The 20,771-nt window shown below is 33.5% G+C and overlaps 2 protein-coding genes across 8 annotated transcripts in view; one reads left to right on the forward strand and one right to left on the reverse strand.

Moving 5' to 3' along the window:
- The window catches only part of ATP2C1 (ATPase secretory pathway Ca2+ transporting 1), a 110,007-nt gene that overhangs the window by 62,583 nt on the left and 26,653 nt on the right, over positions 1 to 20,771 (forward strand). For all 7 annotated transcript variants that reach the window (XM_033132569.1, XM_033132574.1, XM_033132572.1 and 4 more), the window contains 8 exons: positions 8,425 to 8,580; positions 9,325 to 9,393; positions 10,387 to 10,462; positions 13,299 to 13,365; positions 16,381 to 16,505; positions 17,371 to 17,468; positions 19,354 to 19,449; positions 19,538 to 19,627. In XM_033132569.1, coding sequence (XP_032988460.1) covers positions 8,425 to 8,580; positions 9,325 to 9,393; positions 10,387 to 10,462; positions 13,299 to 13,365; positions 16,381 to 16,505; positions 17,371 to 17,468; positions 19,354 to 19,449; positions 19,538 to 19,627 — 777 coding nt within the window. The remainder of the gene's footprint in view (positions 1 to 8,424; positions 8,581 to 9,324; positions 9,394 to 10,386; positions 10,463 to 13,298; positions 13,366 to 16,380; positions 16,506 to 17,370; positions 17,469 to 19,353; positions 19,450 to 19,537; positions 19,628 to 20,771) is intronic.
- On the reverse strand, positions 2,157 to 2,856 carry LOC117036963 (activated RNA polymerase II transcriptional coactivator p15). Its single transcript, XM_033132589.1, has one exon. It carries the CDS (start codon positions 2,809 to 2,811, stop codon positions 2,428 to 2,430), a length of 384 nt encoding a protein of 127 aa, XP_032988480.1. The 5' UTR covers positions 2,812 to 2,856; the 3' UTR covers positions 2,157 to 2,427.

Here is a 20,771-nt window from a genome sequence, read left to right on the forward strand (position 1 = left end):
CACCATTTGGCTGAGAGCCACATGGCTGAGAGCCAAGAATTAGCCATTTTTATGACACTAGATTATCAGACCATTTAAATCCGGGCAGAAAGGTTTCCGCTAGTAGGAATCAGGTTCTCGTGGGGCCAAGCTCAGGAGTTCAAACTCAGAACAAGCCAGTTGGCATTATATACTGTGTCTTTTTACCTCACGAATCCATCTACTCTGTTATGGGATAGTAGTTTGGCTCAGTGAGTAGTTTTTGGTGTCTAGGATTGTTCCTTCCTATTCCTTAGTTCCCAGGGCAAGTAAAAAATCAGAGATAATGAGTTGAACAAGTACAGATCTACTCTGACTACCTACCAACTGGGGAGTCAGAGATATTCTCCTTGACTGAAACCTCACTTAGCCATTAGGTCCCTTTCTGTAAGGCTCACATTCTTACACACACTTTTATTACGAACCACTAGCAAGCAGCTTCCTCTGTGCTGGGTAACTGCATTAGTGGAGCTGTGTCAGAGCATTCTGACTTCCTGAGTTACAAAATACATTTTCCATTTACTCAATGGAAAACTTGATATTCTGGCAAAAGTCAAATTTTGATTTGGTTTTTGGTATGCTTTTAAAAAGAATCTTTTGCTACATTGCTAGAATATAAGTATGTAGTAATATTTTAAATTTACATATTTTGGTAATAAAGCTAATTGGGCAAAATGTAATCCTTCTCTTCAGAAATCAATCTGTTACAAAGTCATTTTAGCTATTCAGTAAATATTTGAATACTGTGTATATAACACTGTACCAGCCTTCAGGACTAGGAAGTGAAAAAGAAAAAGACAGTTTGTGCCCTTACTGGGAGATACCAACTTGCAAACAACTGCGATTCAAAGTATAAAATGTGTCTGCTTATGAAATGACTTGACCATATGAGTTTAAGCAAACCACGTAATATTTTCAGATCTATTTTCTCATTTTTACATAGAGTTGCCCTAGGGCAATGCATGCTAACTTTTAATGTGCATAGGAATCACCTGGGTTCTGTTTTGGCAGATCTGGGGTGGGCCTGGGATTCTGTATTTTTAACTATCTCTTAATCCATGACAAGAGTGCTGATTCATCTACCACATATAAAAATATTTTTTTAAAAAACTTTATTGAAGTAATCTAATTCCAGTTTACACATTTAAAATGCACCATTTAGTGGCTTTCAGTATATATAGAGAGTTGTGCAGCCATCACCACAGTCTAACTAGATTATTCTCATCACTGCCAAAAGAAAACCTTTTAGCAATCACTGTATTCTCTGACACTGCCCCTGACAGAGCCTGAAAGCTACTAATCTGCTCTGTCTGTATAAACGTGCCTATTCTGAACATTTCATATTAATGGTATTAAACACTATGTAGTCTTTTGTGTCTGGCTTCTTTAGTTAACATAATGTTTTTAAGGTTCATTCATGTAGCATGTATAAGTAGTTTATAGCTTTTTATTGCCAAATAGTATTCCATTATATGGATGTGTCACACAATTGCAAATCCGTTTACATTTAAAGTGATTACTGATAGTGAAGGACTTTCTTCTGTTATTTCGCTGTTTGTTTTCTATATATGTTATATTTTTTAGGTTCCTCAATTCCTCCAATCTCCCCTTTTTTGTTTGATTGATTTTTTTAAAGTATACTTCAATTACCTCATTTTTTCCCCCTGTATATTTTGTACTTATTTTCTTAGTGGTCACCATGGGTATTACAGTTAACATTCCTAAATTTATAACAATGCAGTTTGAATTGATACCAACTTTACTTCAATAGCATACAAAAACTTTGGTCCTGTACAGCTCACTAGCTCACTTTTTTGCCACCTTCATGTTGTTACAAATTATATCTTTATACATTGTGTGCTTATTAATATAGATTTGTAAGTATTTTATATATTTGTCTTTTAAATCAAGAAAAATAGAGGAGTTAAAAACTCAAAATACAATAATACTGGCATATTTATCTACACAGTTACCTTCACTAGAATTTTTAATTTCTTTATATGGTTTTAAGTTACTTTCTGCTCTCCTTTCATTTTAGCTCAAAGGACTCTCTTTTAGAATTTCTTGTGGAGCACTTTTGCTAGTGACAAATTCTCTTAGCTTTTGTTTAAATGGGAATGTCTCTCATTTTTCCTTCATTTTTTTTTTTTTTTTTTTTTTTTTTAAGATTGTATTACTTGATTTTATTTTACACTAGGTGGTGGGCACAAAGAAATCTTCCTTAATAAAGTTGACAATTAGTTTCATTCAGAACATTTTTAATAATGAACATTAAAAAAAAAAGTATTCTTACAAAGTCTTCTGCAATCCAAATATACAATAGCTTGGAAAACAACGTTTAGAAAACAAAAGCCAATGTAAAAAGACAGATTAAAACAACTAGAACATAGGTTTTATATGGCTCTGATTTTACAGTTTTCTTACTGCATCATCAATGTCAGAAATCTGTTCCTTCAGCTGGCTCCACTGCTCAGGATTTAAAGAAATACCTTTTCTTCCTGGTTTCATTTCACCTTCTGGATCCATCCAATATTCTCTAATATCAATTAGGACTTTCCCTTTAAAGTCTCGAACGCTGACGTACCTCATCTTTCCAATCTGAAACATGTTATCATCTCTGCTGCTGCTACTCTGCTTAGAAGATGCCAGGGCTCTTGAAGTTTCACCAGTTTTTTGCTTCTTTACAGGTTTTTCTGGAGTAACTTGCTTTTTCCTCTTTAACTTTTTGTCAACTTCACTGTCAGAATCGCTGCCAGAAGAGCTTGAAGAAACAAGTTCCTTTGATTTAGGCATTGCTCCGTTCCTGCAGTCTAACAACCTAGTGCTCGCTCGCTCGCGACTGACCTTTCCTTCATTTTTGAAAGATAGTTTTGCTGGATATAAAATACTCTTTGATAATTTGTTCTTTCAGCACTTTAAATATGTCACTGTATCGGTCCTAGCCTTCATAGTTTCTGATAAAAAATGGGCTTCTAATCTTATTGAGGATCTCTTGTACATGATAAATTGCTTCATTTTTGCTGTTTTCAAGATTCCGTTTTCATCTTTCAGTAGTTTGATTATCAAGTCTTTCAGTGTAGATGTCTTTGATTTGTCCTATTTGGAGTTTATTTAGCCTCTTTGATATATAGATTCATGTCTTTCATTAAATTTGGGAAGTTTTCATCTATTATCTCTTCAAATAGTCTTTCTTCCCATTTATATTCCTCCCACCCACTCCCCCGGGACTCCCATAATGCTTATATTAGTATGTTCAGTGCTGTCCCACAGGTACTTTAGCCTCTGTTCATTTTTCTTCATTCTCTTTTTCTAGAGTAGAGAGGTGATTGACTTAGTGACATACAGTATACCAAGCTATTCTTTAGTTTGAGAACTTGTTTGTACCTGCCAATTGTTCTTATTAACTGTAATTAAAAGCAGTTACTTTTTGCTTTTCAGGAAATGTCTGTGACTTTGACATTTATTTTCTCTATGCCTAATGTTTTGTGGGAATAATCCTGTGAATTTTTTTCAACTCTTTTTATTCTGTAGGTGTTAAATATTCAAATTGTGGATTATATATGCATTTTGATTCTTATTTATATTCTGATTTTAAAACTGTGTTGTATCTTATTCACCCTCAGGAAGAAAGAAGAAAAAGTGAAATATAATCAGTTTCCCTATTCATTAACAGCTCTTCTGAATGTTTAATGTTTAAACTTTTGGCTAGAAGGCATGTAGCTGACTGATACTTTGATTTTATTTTATCCTACCTTTCTCTCATGAATGCAATGGATAAATGACTAATATCTTTTCTTCTCAGACTAATTTAATTGTGACCTTGTTAAAATGTAATAGGTTGCCTAATTTATTAAATACTACCCTTCTTAGAAATGACTCCCTATTCCTTACTCCCTCAAAACTGCTTCCTGAGAAAACTCTTGCAAACACTAGTAAGAGAAAAGAACTTATAACTTAAAAAATATTCTTGTTCAATTGACAGTTGAATTGAGATCTATGCAGTTTGCTACATTGCATGATTTAGACAAATTTCACTGATAATGTATTCTTGATAATTTAAGTTTTACGAATTTATAATTTTATAGAAAAAAAAGATAAGGATCCAAAGCCCCTTTTTCTTCCCCATCAATTTGTACACTAGAGAAGACTGATTGCTCTTGTGCTAAAAATGACGTGTCCCTTTTATGTAGAAAAACCTGATTTGAACAAAAATTCTTATCCTCTTAAATGGTTGCTACACTGCTAAGACTGACACTAAGGAGCTGGGGCACCGACAGAGCTTTTCCTCTCTTTTCAAATTAAAAAGTCAGATTATTTTTATACTCCTCATCCCTATAGACAGTCACCTAATGTTAGTATTTATCCATGTTTAAGATTTACACTTAAAGCAGAAAGTCTTCAATGGGAAAATGTAAATTTCATCTTACTCGGAGAAGTTTTGTAGATATATACAAGTTTTTGTTAGCTTTTAACTATTAGTAGATTGCTTTTCTAATTAAGAGCTCAGAAAATTACATGCAGTTCTGATTTTTGTAAAAGCATTAAAGAGGAGATTGCTAAATAAAATAAACTTTTTGTTGATTTTTGTAATTCACAGAAATATTCGATTTTTAAAATACATCTTTGCTTAATGTCTTCTAGAAGTAGTTATAAAACTGGAGAGGAGAAATAATTCACAAATTGATCCTCTAACTAAGAGGAACTGGATTTAATTTGTCAACATTTGGGTTTCATCTCCATAGCTTACTATCAGGTGATACTGGGTGAGTTACTGAACTTTTCAAAGTGTCTGTAAAATAGGGATAATAATAGTATTTGCCTTACTGGAGTTGTTAGTAGCTAAGTAATTGTTAGTAGATAACTTAGTGTAGGTATATAGCATAGTGACTACCAGATAGTAAGCAGCGAAATGTCAGCTGATTGTTTTTAGTATTAGCATCATCTTTTAAGAAAGCCTAATTATTTTTTCTTATTTTGGCAATAAATATGTTATTGTGAAAAATTAAACAGTCCTAAGATTAATTTGGAAAGAAAAGTCAAATAAATATATTCCTAGAATAAAGAAAACTTCCGTTGCTTTTGAACATAGTAGCTGTTTTATTTATTTTTTTTTAATCTGCAGTTGGGTTCATTTAATGAACCCAAATTAGTTGGCTTGTCTTTGCATGCATAATTATTTAAGATAGGAAGCCTTTTAAAGACTAAAGGACTATTGATCTGTGTTTTAAGAATACTTTTTATAAGCCTGCATTAATAACCAAAATTCATCACATTTACATGGCATGAAACATTCAGGAAATGCTAATACAGTTTGGTCTCTTTGGAGTTATAGCGTATAATTTATTTTTATTCTGAACTTTTCAAAATTTTATGGCCTAATATGAACTCTTAATTATATTTGCAAAGTTATGTGTCTACCTAGCACAGGAATGCACCAAGCATGTTCCTGCCCCCATGTTCTTTGTACTTTTTGCTCCTTTTGTCTAGGATCCTTTCCTCCCTAATTATGGCCCAGCCTTGGGCCCTCAGGTCAATCAGAGCTCTGTAAAAGGGTCATCTATTTTTGAGAGATGTTCTCTAGTCTATCTTAAATGTCACTCTCCATTCTATCATGCTATTTTCTGTCACTGCCAAGCATTATATTATATACTCTTGTTTGTTTTTCAAATCCCTTTTCTCATTAGAATAATAAATGAGGGCAGGAAATTTGTTTTCTTTACTGCTGATTCCCACCTTATGTGATACACAGGGAGGGGCCTGGCACATTACAAGCATTAATAAATATTTGTTAAGTGAATGAATCATTGGCATCGATCAAATTAAATCAGTTTTATTGAATAGATGGGGAGAAAGAATCCATGAACCAATTTTAAATAATTATTTCTGTGAGATTTTTAAGGTATTTATGCTCATAAAAATGAACCATTTAAAAAGACTAGATTAATTATCTCCACCCCGCCCCCCCAAAAAAAAAGAAAAACAGAATTTAAAGTTTAGAGTACTGTGTATATATTATAAACTGTCAGTCGAGAGGCGTGATTGAGAACACCAGCTTAACTAATAGCAGTGAGACTGCACAATTATTCAGTTGCTCTAGGTTCATTTCCTTATGTGTTTCCTTTCTATGATCTAGCCCAGTGCCTGGTACATAGTTAAGATAGTTAGGAAATGTTTGTTGGGTGAGTGAATGAACCTGTAAAATGAGTAAAATCATGAATTAGGTCCCAGTTTCCCAAAGGTTATCCTAAGGACCCTTGAATAAGAGCTTCTGGAATAAAATGGATCAATCAGTTTGGGAAACACTATTTCATTGATTCTCAAACTTGCGTGTACATCAGAATCAGCTGGAGGGCTGGTAAGTACAATCTGTTAGGTTTACCCTACCCATCTCCATGTTTGAGGCAGGGCACTGAATTTCTAACAAGTTCTGAGGTGGTAAAGGTGATGCTGGTCCTGCTGGAAGTGCACGTTGATAACCCCTGCTATATCTGTGTTCCCATTGGGGTGATTCATGTAGTGTATTGAAAGGTTTGAGAAGCTCTGCAGAAGGGAAAGCTTTTTAAGTCTTAACTTTTTCTAAAACTTACTTGGCCATAATACCCCTCCTTTTTGTCTTGTATATGTGTATGAGGTGTAATCAAACAATACAGTGAATGTTTAAATAAAAAAAATTTATTACAGTAAAAGACACATTGCCATTAATCCCCCTCAAAATACTCACCTCATTCCAAACACACTTATCCCATCATTCTTGCCATTTTCTGAAGCAGTTCTGGAAGTCCTCTTTTGTGAGTGTCTTTAGTTACACTGCTGTGGCTGCCTCGATGTCTTGACATTTTGACTTTGGGGAAGAGCCAGAAGTCGCATGGTGCCAGATCCAGTGAATAAGGTAGATGAGGACACACCATAATGTTTTTATTTGACGGAAATTGCCGTATATATACCAGGAGCAATGTGTGACATGGAGCATTGTCATGGTGGAGGATGATTTACAGCACACTTTGAAACACACCTTCTTTCAGCTGCACCTCATATCTGACTGCACCGAACAAATTGAAACTTGTCACACACTGTTAGTAAGGTTTGATGCACCACTTCCCGTGTTGAGCATACTGCCTTTCCACTGGATGACATTCGATAGCAGCATTCACTGTATTTTATGATCACAACAGAAAGGCTCTGTGTCACACATCGTTTCTGGTATGGCAATTTCTGTCAAATAAAAACATTATGATGTGTCCTCATCCACCTTATTTACCAGATCTGGCACCATGACTTCTGGCTCTTCCCCAAAGTTAAAAGGACCATGAAGGTAAATGTTTTGAGTCAATTCAGAACATCAAGATAGCCATGACAACACAACTGAAGACACTCACGAAAGAGGACTTCCAGAACTGCTTCAGAAAGTGGCAAGAACGAGGGGACAAGTGTGTTTCAAAGCAAGGGGGAGTATTTTGAAGGGGATTAATGGCAATGTGTTTTACTGCAATAAATTTTTTAAAATGTAAACATTCACTGTATTTTGTGGTCATACCTTGTATATATGTGTGCATGTGAGTCTGTCTATTAATCATCTATCACGTTACACACAATGCCTGTTAACATACTTGGATCTATTGTTCTGTGGTCCCATACTTTCAGAAGGAGCCAGGTCACATCTCTGGTGCTTTCCACATACAAAATTATGATTTTTAATTTTTTTTATATGCTTGGGTAGCTGAATACTTTAATTGTGTTATGAGTGAAACCCTCAGAATTGAATCCTGTTGCAGAGTTACAAGAGAATATGATTTTCATGATCTGCATGGAAATGTTTGTGTATATTTATGTACCTATTTGAAGTTTATAACATTTGTATATATTTTTTGATTCTTGCTAATGTATGTTTGGGATAAATACAGGAATGTGTAGCAGGAAGAATTTCATGACAATTGAGCCCAAAATGATGAAATGATTTCTTTCTCAGTACCTTTTATGCCTTTTATTCATACTTTTATTTCTGTTAGGGTTGGTTTTAATGTGCCAAACACATTTTCAGAACTTTCGGTCATGGCAAAATTAGGAAATAATATTTTATCACGAGAGTTGAGTTTTCTCTAGATAAAGATTAAGCCTTACCTAATATCTCCTTTTCCCTAGTTGTATTTTGAAATTTAGCTTAATCTTGTCTCAATGTACAGCATTCTACTTTGCATGTCAGATTTTGTTGATTTAACTTCATTTTTAAACACGCTTTTGCTTACTCTGCTCTTCTGTGTCAAAAAGTAATGGATACGATGTGAGATTAGGATAATTAATAGAAAGGGGATATTTGAGGAAGAAGATGATTACAAGCTCTTCAGATGTTAAATGTAGTAGAGAGAGTCTTCAAACTTGAATATAATGGAATGCTTTGTGTTCCCCAAGGCTGTGGATCTTTCCATTGATGAGTCCAGCTTGACCGGAGAGACAACACCTTGTTCTAAGGTGACAGCTCCTCAGCCAGCTGCAACTAATGGGGATCTTGCATCAAGAAGTAACATTGCCTTCATGGGAACGCTCGTCAGATGTGGCAAAGCAAAGGTAATTATTTTTCCCGTTTGAAAATAGCACTTTCTTTGTTTTCAACTATTTTATCAGTTCTTTTTTGCTAATTTTATGTGGATCTTTTCAAAATATGAGGCAAAGCAATGACAGAATTGAATCTAACTCTTGACAGCTGTTTGTGTGAGGAAAATCTGTATCCCTGAGGTATAATATGGCTGTCCATAGTTCTGCCATTTACCAGATAGATCCTTTAAAACTTAGTCCTCAGTACCTGTTCTTTTTTTAAGATAGATACAGCAGCTCATGGATATGTTCATTATTGGTTAAATAAAATTTTAATTGTTATGGTACTGGATATAATATTCTGACTACATATCATTCACTTACTGATTATTTCAAATATTTTGTTTACTGAATTCTAATATTTTACAAATATTAAAGGAAGTCATTATTCAGTAGCATTTGAGGGGGAAAGAAGAAACTACATTAAATGTCTCCACTGAGAATAAGGTTCAGATTGATCCAAAAATGGGCTTCAGATTGAGTTTAATAATAAGTTTAATGAAATGTTTGTTTTCAAGGTTTGTATCACAGGGTGTAAAAACTAATTATCTGTTAGTAACATCAAAAAGTAAATTTGCTAAGGGAACCTTGGATATGTGTGTCAGACATCTTGACTGTAGGCAAGGCTTTGAAGAAATGAATGAACCATTTTGTTTTTTTAGTTGAAAGAGGTGATTCCATCTGAATATAAATGTATTTTCCTCTTTTTCCCTTTAGGGTATTGTCATTGGAACAGGAGAAAATTCTGAATTTGGAGAGGTTTTTAAAATGATGCAAGCAGAAGAAGTGAGTAGTTAGTTTGTTAATGATGTATTAGTTTCAATTCTGACATTCTCCGTTGTAAATAGAGGAAGAGAAAATATTGGTGGATTATTTTATATACTGTTGAAAATAATATTTTATTCAGAATATCATTCAGTTAATCTGTGCTTAAAAACATAATTGGAAAGCCTGTAATTGGAAGCATTGGATTGGCATTGTTAATATTCTGAAAAATTTTAATAAATGTTTATGGCAGTTTTTGTAGGATAAAAAGTTTTGTTTATAGGATAAAAAGATTTATAGCCAATTATTTGTAGGGCTAATTCTTTTTGAAATTAGCTTTATCATATTTTAAAGATTACTAAAAAGTCTCTTTGTACCGCAGAACATGTCTTCTACCAAAATTCCCAACTTTACATAATTCCAAGTAACGGGTAAAAAGATTGCTAAATAAAATAATGTGGAAGATATTCTTGTTTTAGCATTTTGAAGATTACTTCTCTGATTTAAAGTACTTTCTTATACATAAAAAAGAACTTGAATTCTGCAGGTGTCATATTCTCCCCAAATCATCTGGATTTCTCAGTTAACCTGCCAAGATTCCAGTGTTCATGATGCAGTGCACATATCATTTCAAGAACCTCGGCAGTGAGGGGACCGCTAGAGAGAGGACTTAGCAGATCAGGGAGCCAACAGGATGAAAAAACTTGGGTTACACACATGTTTATGGATACAGAAAGGAGAAAGACGGGAAAAGCGAGGGGCAGCTGATAGTAATGAAGTCCTGGAGAAGCTGATAGAAAGATCACATTTTTCCTGAAAGAGGCATAGGAGCCTGGACCTTTTAAAAGTCTAAGCCTCAGTTTCCTCCGTAAAAGGGGTAATATTTACCTTGAGGGAGAGTTGTGTGTGTTAGCACTAGCATGGGTATGTCAAGCCCTTAGCAGAGTCCTGGGCACCTAGTATAGCTCACTGAATTTAGGCAGTTGTGTTGACGCTCTTCTCCAATTTGTCAAGGCACCGAAAACCCCTTTGCAGAAGAGCATGGACCTCTTGGGAAAACAACTTTCCTTTTACTCCTTTGGTATAATAGGTAAGAGAAGAGTGAGTATGTATATCTCATGTATTAAGGTTTTTTCCTTTTTTTTTTTGAGTGGGAAGGGAAGTTTAGATACATACATCTATTTATTTATTGAACTAATTTTTAGCTTTATTACTTGTTTTTTAAATTATAAAACTAACCCCTGCCCATTGTTTTTTTTTCCCTGCAAGGTAAAACAGAATGCTTTTTAATTCCTATAATCAAAGAGCGTTTCTGTAAACATGGTATTTGTCTTCCTAGTCTTCAACAAAATGTGATAGTATAGTTTTATGGACTGCATTTCTTTTTTTGTTTTGTTTTTTGTTTCAGAATAGGATCTGTGTCCTCTTCACAGATCCTAAATATCTTGTCGTTAAATAGATGCTCACTTAAAACAAATTGAAGAGTGTTATAGTATTCCATATATTTATAGTATATATATACTGTGTGTGTGTGTTCTCTCAGACATTTATATAGGTTTTTTTGAGTTTTTGAATTATGTAAATGATTCTTTGGTGCAAGTGATTTTATTATAAACACTTCTTGTTTCATTAGGATAAATTCTTATAAGTAAAATTATTGGGTCAAATAGTAGCATCCAATGTAATTTTTAAGTCTTTGGCATGTTTTTAAATGTTTTTGTTTTATATTGCCAAACACCTTTCATCAGCAGGGTAAAAGTAAAAATGTCTCTATTCTAGAACTGTTGCCAACTTTGTCATTAACTTAATAGGTGCATAAAAGACTTCTCATTATTTTATTTCACAGTTTATTATAAGAGTAACTGAACACTTTGTCATGTGTTCAGTGCTGGTCCGTTTTTATGACCTGCAAATCTATTTCTTTCTCTTGTGGCTAGAGTCTCAGATTGATAACAGTTCTTTGTATAATTAGGTTATCTTTTGTTTAAATTCAAATATTTTTTTCTTTTAATTTTTAAATTGTCTTTGAAGCATATATAATAAACTTGGTGGAGAGCAGGGAGATGTATGTAACTGAAATTTCTTCTTGCCCTGAGTCTCTGGTTGCACCTCTTACTGATAATCTCTACAATTATGGTTTCTGTCTGTTCTAGTCTTAGAGGCTTTCCCAACCCCCTGCTGGGAAAACCTTTATAAGTACATTTATCTAGACGTCACTCTACTACTTTAGTTTTTATTTTTCACACTTAATTTATTTTAGTACAGGGCTTAAGGTAGTGTTGTAACCTTTTTATTCAAAAGTTAATTATCCCAGTGCCATTCGTTCTATAGTCCCTTCTTTATTCACTGAGTTAAAATGACATCTTTATCATACATTAAGCACTTGCATGAATTTTGGAGTCTTTCCTCCTTTTCTTTAATTCTTCCATGATGTTATTTCAATTGTTCTTGCTAACTTACTGTTTTAAATCAGTAATGCATTTTTAAAGCAGTATTTCTGCTATGCTGTTTCAGTGAAAATAATACCTTAATTATTATTTCTATTGATCCATCTGTCTTCATCATAAACATAAAGTAGAAGGTAGGATGGTATTTCATTCCTCTTGTTTAACTGATGTGTATGTTCTCATAGCTTCCTTCATTTGATTATTGCTATTTTCTAGGACTTACAGTGAATTTGATAAATTGAAGGGCATTTTGCCAATTAAAATTTTCCAGTTTATATTAACACTGTACCATGAAACCACTTCAGACTTAGGGATTGAAAAATCTTTCAACTTTATGATTACCTGGTTTTAATATAATGCACTGGACATAATTTTCTTGTTTAGATAGTATATGCAGTAGGTTAACAGTCAAGATCAAAATCAGGGGTCAGCAGACTTCTTTTTTTGGGGGGGGTAGTAAAGGGCCAGGTAGTAAATATTTTAGTCTTTGGTCCATAGAGTCTCTGTTGGAAATATTCAATTCTGCCATCAACATGAAAGCAACTATAGATAATACATAAATGAATGGGTGTCGATATGTGTCAACAATCTTTATTTATAAAAACATGCAGGAGGCCCATAGATTGTAATTTTTTGACCCCTGGTATAATTCATTGGACATAATTTATTTTGTTAGGAGAGTATTTAGGATAGGGTCTTAGAGGACCATGATCTGGATCATTATTTTGTAGTTAGAAAAATGAAGAAAACCTGGTTTTAAATGTCCATGTTGATTTAGAATACAATCTCAAAGTTACTTTATTAAAACTGATTATATTGTTTTTTTCCTCAAAAACCAGGTATTTCACCCTTTGCACCCCTTCTTTTCAAAGACAGGCTAAAGCAGAGAATATGTAATCAGTTGTTTCGTTTATGTTGATTTTTAAATTTTTAAATGCCATAAAAATAATTTTTAAATGTTAATGCACTTTTAGATGTCTTAAGTAAGATATATTACTCTTTGAAACAAGTCACTCCTTTGTTTGCAGTACAAACTGAATGTGTGATTTCTAGATACTGAATTATGAGAAGTAAAATTCCAGGGTTTATTTTTGCAAAGCTGATAATAAATAGAAGACCTGTATATGTCTTATGCTAGCTTCTTTTTTTTCCCTATTATATGAAAGTACTGGTAATGTTTTCTCATACTGGTAACTCTCAGGTACATATTATTGCTTTAAGGGATGGGTGGCAGCTATGGCAACAACAGGTTAAGCTGTGTATATGTGTGCATGTGTGCATACACAGGATTAACTTTAAGTAGCATTAACTTTAATCTCCCCTGCTAAATGGTAGTTTGTAAAATCTTGTAATCGTGATCAATATACTTCCCCTTTGATATCAAGGTACTTTTAGGCTGCCCTTACCTTGTTGTTCTACCCCTTCTACACCTAGATGATTTTATATAAATGGAAAAATACCTGTTTTATTCTGTTCCAGGTATCATCATGTTGGTTGGCTGGTTACTAGGAAAAGATATCTTGGAAATGTTTACTATTAGTGTAAGGTAAGTTCTAGTGGTTTGTTTATAAATGGAAGTCTCTTTTGCCTCTCATTTCTCTGATAGACATTGCCTGTGTTCAATTATGGAGGTAAGATATGAGCTCATAGGGTATAATATCGCTAAATAGTTCAGAATTCATATATTGAAATGAAGTCTAGGAAAATGAAAACCCGCATATATGGTAGTGGAGAAAACCTAGCACATACTAGGTGTCTGGTATTATCAAGCCAATATTGCATTTTTATATATAAATAGACAATTAAGGATTGACAAACTGAATACTAGCAGCATGAGAAAGACCATAATACAGAATAATCAATTTCAGTGGAAAACGAAAAATTCAAGAAATAGAAGAAAAATTAAAAATAAACAGCGTTTTTATTTGCAGAGAATTTTGAAGAAACTGTATTCATGATAGACTATAGAAAAGTATCACAGAACAAAAAAAGTGTTTTTAGAAATTAAGATTATGATTGCTGAAATTAAAAATTTCAGTATCAGGGCTGTAATATACAGTTGAAGAGGACTCCCAAAAAGGAGAGTAAGAAGTCCAAAACAGAGAATGAAGTAAAATTGACAGAGAATAATTCAATACCATATTTAACTAATAAAAGTTTCAAAAAGAGATAAGAAATTATATAAGAAGTGATACATGAATAATTTCTCAATCTGAAGCCAGACATAAATCTTTATACTTTGAAAAGATTCTCTAAATGCCACCCAGGATGAAAAAAACTCCAACCTAGATACATCATTGTGAAACGAAAGCAGACAAATCAGGTCATCTATAAAGGAAGGATAATTAGATGGGTATCAGACTTTTCATTCGCAACTGCAGTTTCCATCACAGGGTCTTTTTAGGCTCTACTAAGTATTTCAACTCACAAAACTTTCATAAGTCACACCTGGCAATTTTAGGCATCCCTCTCTGAGAGCCCTTGCAGCAGGTCATGTAGCAGTTCAGCTTAGGACATGGAGATGAGATGATCTTGTGAGTGCAGGAGCTCCCCTAGATAAAAAATGCCTCATAGTCCACAGGAGCCAACATCTCTGGAAACACATGCTTAGGTCCAGTTATGAGTCACTACACTCAGGAAACCCCAAAGGTATGGCTTCTTCTAAGGTAATTATAATTCTCCCAGTCCATAGACAGTTTATCAGTCAGCAGACCCCATTATCATAAGCAGTGCTGCCTAGCAACATAGTTGACATACTACCCTTATCAGGTCACTAGGGAACAGAGCTAGAGATTTAACCAATACAGAAAGGGAAAAGGATTTTATTAACCCTTCATTCATAATAACATTGGATTACATTAGAAGACAATGGGGCAGTACTATCAAAGTATGAGGGGAAATGATTTTAAGTCTACAAATCTAGGCCTAGCCAAAGTATCAATCCAGTTAATTATAGATAGGCAGACAATTAGAAAATTTATCCCTTCCCTATCCTTGTATGAATTCCAGCAAAAGGAGGGTGAAAAATGGGAAGATGATGATGTGTGGGCTATAAGTAAGAGTGGAGCTCACCTAGGCATCTAAGGAAAAGAAATCCTGGATGACAGCTCTGTAGTAGGTCTAAGAAGTAATAGTTCAAGAATTAAAACAAAAATCGAGATTAAAAAAAATTGAATGGATTACAAGGAATATGTAGGATGAATAAGAAAAGATATTTGTGATACGGAGGAGTATATTTTTTCCTCAAATAGGCAAAAATACAATTTGAAAATCTTGGCTTAAATCTGTACAAAAAAGCCTTGGGTTAAATACAAATTAAATTTAAAATAGAGCATGAGTTTGAGATACTGTTGGCGTATTATCTGTTGGACTCATTTTTAACTTTTGAGTTTTTTTTTTTTTAGCAGTTCTAATTATTTGCGAAGTTGACAAATTGGTGATTTTTATTTCTACTTAAAGGTCTTCCAAAGCACAAAACATTTTAAAAATTTTTAATAGAATAAAACTCATTCTATTTTGCAATTATCATATGTATCCCTATATCTAAGATGTGTTGTAGGATCTTCAGGCCTTATTTCTCCTTTGTCTTGAAACCTTTTGCTATTTCTTTATCCTAGCAATTATTTTACAATTATTTCCAACTGTGCTAAAAATGAGTAAAACAGAAGAGTGATGAGATTGCTTATAAGTTGATGTAATAATAAAGTGAAGTATCACTATTGTATTATCCTTTAATTTTCTTATGTTTTCCAAAGTATTACATCACCTTTAAGAAGGTATAAAAGAAGTCTGGAGATACAATCTTTGTATTTTTTTTGCATTCATTAAACAAAGTTGAGAATTCAGAATTTTTAATTTTTTACCACAATGGCAACAAATAGTTGACAGAAGAATTTTCACAATTATTAGACAAAACAGAAGACGAATTCAAAGAGACAGCCACTGTAGGCTCTAAAATGATGAGGGTGAAATTGAATCACATAAGTGAAATCTCAACATTTTGAATCCTTGGATGGTGATACAAGTATATGTCCTGTTGTGCCTGGCTTCTTTCACTTAGCATAAAGTTTTGAAGGTTCGTCCATGTTATAGCATGTTGTTAGTATTTCATTTCCTTTTATGGCCGAATAATACTCCATTGTATGGATAGACACTTGGGCTGTTTCCATCTTTTGGCTATTGTCAGTGGTGCTGCCGTGAACATTCATGTACAAGTTTTATCTCAACGTCAGTTATTATCTATATTTATAGATGAGGAAACTGAATTACAGAGGTGGAGCAATAATAGCTCAGGGTCACACAGGTAAAAATTGGTGAAGCCACGGGTACAAATCTAAGCAATCTGATGTCAGACCCTATAGTCTTTACTGCTTGATCTGACAGCTAGTGGGTGTCCAGTAAATGTCGATCAACTTTCCCTTTCTTTTGAGGCCATTTTTGGGTGTTGACAATATTAATATTGTGTTTTTATTTACTACTATTTTAAGTAACAGACATTTGAAATTATAGTTGTGGTTGCTATTTTACTTAAATTTCCATACTATGTATATATCGGTTACAGTTTGGCTGTAGCAGCAATTCCTGAAGGTCTTCCCATTGTGGTCACAGTGACTCTAGCCCTTGGTGTTATGAGAATGGTGAAGAAAAGGGCCATTGTGAAAAAACTGCCTATTGTTGAAACTCTGGGTAAGTCTGTGGTAAGAGCATACTTACACAATGATGTGTTAGTTTACATCAACACTGACTTACCTTTGGGTTTTATAATTTTTGTCTTAGAGGTTTGCATAGTGGTGTTTGGCTTGTGGCAATGTTGAATATGATTTTAACAACCAAAAAAATAACTGAAAATGCATATCACGCAGGATGGGACTTTTAGAGAAATCTTTCTGTGTTTCGGAATGTTGTAATGATTAAATCATGTTTTTAAAAAAATCCATGTAACAAAACCTTGGAATAAAATTAATGGAATTTTTTCTTTTGACATCTCAGGAAAGATAATTGATAATTATAGATCCTAAAATGTCATACTTGAGTTGAATTCGCTGATAAGAATAGTCAGTATACAATAGTTATATTGCTGTAACAAAGCTTTATATGCAGTATGAAAATTGTGATAACTTTATGCTATGAAACTTCTTTTAAATTTAAACATTTTAAATTTAGGAATCCAGAATTTTTAAATTTAATTTCTAGTTTTAATTTTATTATCGAGAAGGCAAAATACCTTAAAATACTGATTGAAAAATTATAGGTTTATATTTAGGTACCTTCGAGACTCTGTAGAAAATGTCTTACGTAAAATTATTATATAAAGCTAATATTGAGTAGCTTTATAGAAACTCAACTGTAAATAAGAAAAAGTCAGTATTTATCAGGATCTCATTTTTAATTTTAGTTTCAGAAACTATGTTGAAGCAAACGTGATGAGAATAAACAGTCTAAAATTACCAGTGAGCTTGGTTTGTAAAAAATTCAAAGTGTTTAATTTGTTTTCAATGGGAACATTTATTTCTCCTTGACTTTTGGTGACATGTAATGATTTATTCTTTAGGCTGCTGTAATGTGATTTGTTCAGATAAAACTGGAACATTGACGAAGAATGAAATGACTGTTACTCACATATTTACTTCAGATGGTCTCCATGCTGAGGTAGGCTATAGATTTTTTTTTTGGCAATATTCCTTTGTTGAGAAACTTGGTGTTTAACATTCTTAATTATTCCAGTGTTTTACCTTCAAAAAGGCTATAAATTAGTGAGAAGCAGAGCTTTTTCCTTCCCATGTGATTCTACCAAGTCTCGCTCTCTGCTCCACTTACACACTCCAGTTGTATAGTCCAGAAACTTTGAATCCTCTTTGACACATCTCTTTTAATCAACCCTACTCTCATTCATTGCCAAACCACTGATGCCCTTGATCGATGTGCAGCTTGAAGGATATTTTAAAACCAGATTTTGAACATGTCACTCCCTAAATTAAGATTCTTTAGTGGACTCTCAAAGCCCTACGTGTTCTGTCCATTATTTCCTCCTTCAGCCTTATATGCTCCCCTTTGCTCTCTGTGCACCAAATGCACGGGCTTTATGGTTCTTTCAGTGAGAGGAAGGTTCTACTTCAGGAGCTTTGCTGCTGTTCTCACTGTTTAAGATAGTCTAATGCCTCTTTATCCTTTGCACCTCACTTCCAACCCCACTTCTTTAGGTAATCTTTGCTCACCGCCGAGAACTGACCTTATTTTATATACTTTCGTAAAACTCCATACCTCTCAGCCTTAAGTCCAAGTAAAATTTCCTGTACCTCTTCTCATTATACTGTAAGTTGTAAAGTGCAAGAACTATGTTGCCGAGCATAGGGCCTAACTCACAGTAGAATAAATGAATAAAGAATAATTACTTTATCTTAAAAATTAGATATTGGCAGCCTTTTAAGAGCATGCCAGTGTATGTGCATTGGTTAATTTTGAAGCTGGGTGAAGACAAGTTTCAGTCTTACCTACTCTTGGCGGAATTTCTGGCTGGAATGTTCATTAACACTACTTATGGTGGGTACAGTATTTCAAAACGTGTTTATAGCCAATTAAGTGGGCAAAGTGAGCATCAGACAAATTGACAGAAGCTGTACCTAGGTTTATTTAATTCCATTTTACGTAGACCTTAAAATGAGACTATTAATATTTAGAGTGTTAGATTTGATTAAGGATACCTAATACTATGTTATTGAATGTACCTTTTCTAGATGACTCAGAAGGGTCATTGGGGTTACATGTGTTTACATTACTTGGTCCAGGAAAGGAAGATACAGGATATAAGTTTCTCTTCTGTTTTAAGCCCATAATTTTATATATCAAGCATTAACTATTCATTAATTTCTCTCTAAACTGTCTTATTTTTATTGTGAAATTTAACTTTTGTTTGGCTTGGTTTGTTCTAACTATATGGAGTAACTATATGGCTTGTCTCTACTTCTGATTTTTAAAACTGGTGTGTAATGCTATGTGAAAGTTGTAAGTGCTAGGGTAAATCACTTAATGTCTGCATATTTGCATATTTGTAAAAAGAATTCTGCTTTTGTCTAGATTACAGGTTTGTCATGAATGTTAGATATGGTAATGGATTTGAATTCTTTGCAAATCGTAGTATGTTATATAAAATGTAATATTACATAAATTTAAGCTCACTTATGTATAGAGATTTTCATGGTTTATAGGTGTTTTTAATATTATAAATAGGAACTATAAGATATTAGTTATAGTAACAATTATATTGTTTCTACTTATGATCTGTACATTATTACAATAATATAATTAATTATTAGTATAAATAACTATAGGTTTATCATTGTGAAAATGACAATCTATATTTCTTTAACTATTAAATGTTGTTCTTTTAGGCAAATTTAGATGCCTTTTTAGGTTTACACACTAACAGTGTCCTGATGTATAAAATAAAATGAACACAACTCATCATAGTTTTTGGTTTTCCTAAGTATTGTCATTTCCATTGGTTATATTATTGACCCCACTTTATGTTGCTTAGGTTACTGGAGTTGGCTACAATCCGTTTGGGGAAGTGATTGTTGATGGTGATGTTGTTCATGGATTCTATAACCCAGCTGTTAGCAGGATTGTTGAGGTAAGTACTTTATTCTCTGAGAAGGTAACTTTCTTCGTAATGACTTTGTCATAGTGATGGGTTCATAGTTTCTGTGTGTTTCTCTTAGGCGGGCTGTGTATGCAATGATGCTGTAATTAGAAACAACACTTTAATGGGGAAGCCAACAGAGGGAGCCTTAATTGCTCTTGCAATGAAGGTATGTGCTTAATCTCTCAACATATAAGACATCATCCTTACAAGAGAACGTGAGGCCATCAATTTCAGTATTAACTGGTTTTAGGTATAAAGTGAAGAAGAATCACACTATTTTCGTTATTTTTACTGCCTTTTGGGAACCAGTTTTAGTCTTCCTGGAGCATAAACTTTTTCAGTGTAACTTTATCTCTTCTATGCAAGATACAGATTAATGACCAGTGATGGATTTCTTCTTATGAGGAAATATTTCTGTCTTCCATAATATTTAGAGTTTTATGTGAGAAGCTTTATAAATGTGTGTAATTTCTGATAAAGACTTAACTTTCAAATTAATAAAAAGCAACATTATTTAGTATTTCTTTGTAAAGAGATTAAAGATATCATGAGAAATCAGCTTTACTTTTTTGCAGTCTTCCTTTTTAAAATGAGTCTAGTTAGAATTTGTGTTGGGGAGATGGGGTGCTGTTCTCAGTGATCGTTTCATCTGTTTTAATTGATCTCTTTCCTAAGTCTTACATTTGGTTAAATGAGAAACCTAAGGACCAGTCTGTTTCTCCCAAACAAAAATAAAATTCCTGGGGGTGGCTGGATAGCTCAGTTGGTTAGAGTGCCAACTCTTACAACAAGGTTGCCAGTTCGATCCCCACATGGGCCACTATGAGCTGCACCCTCCACAACTAGATTGAAATAACTACTTGACTTGGAGCTGATGGATCCTGGAAAGATACACTTAAATAAAATAAAATAAAATTCCTACTTTTAAGAGTAGTCTTAGAAAACTTAGAATCTTGTGTGAAACAGGATATGCCTCTAAATGAGGTTGCTTGAATTGAGATCCAATATAGAAAAGGTTATTATAACATATTTCAGAAAATAAAATTGACATTTTTAGAATTTATGTTTCCTTAACAGAGAGTAACATTTATCATTTGTTCTCCTTATAACTAAAATAGCATAGTATAGCTTTTTAAAACATATTCAAAAGTTGAATCTTTTAACAATTATTTATGGTGTTATTATTTAGCTTTATCTTTTTGTGAGATAAAGAATGTGAAACCACTTCCTTATGGGTGGGGGCCTCACATTTTAGGTAGGAAGTTAACACTGATGTGCTTGGAACAAATAAAAGGCAGACCAAGATAGTA

This window comes from Rhinolophus ferrumequinum, chromosome 17 (assembly GCF_004115265.2).
Source record: "Rhinolophus ferrumequinum isolate MPI-CBG mRhiFer1 chromosome 17, mRhiFer1_v1.p, whole genome shotgun sequence".
NCBI classification, from domain to species: domain Eukaryota; kingdom Metazoa; phylum Chordata; class Mammalia; order Chiroptera; family Rhinolophidae; genus Rhinolophus; species Rhinolophus ferrumequinum.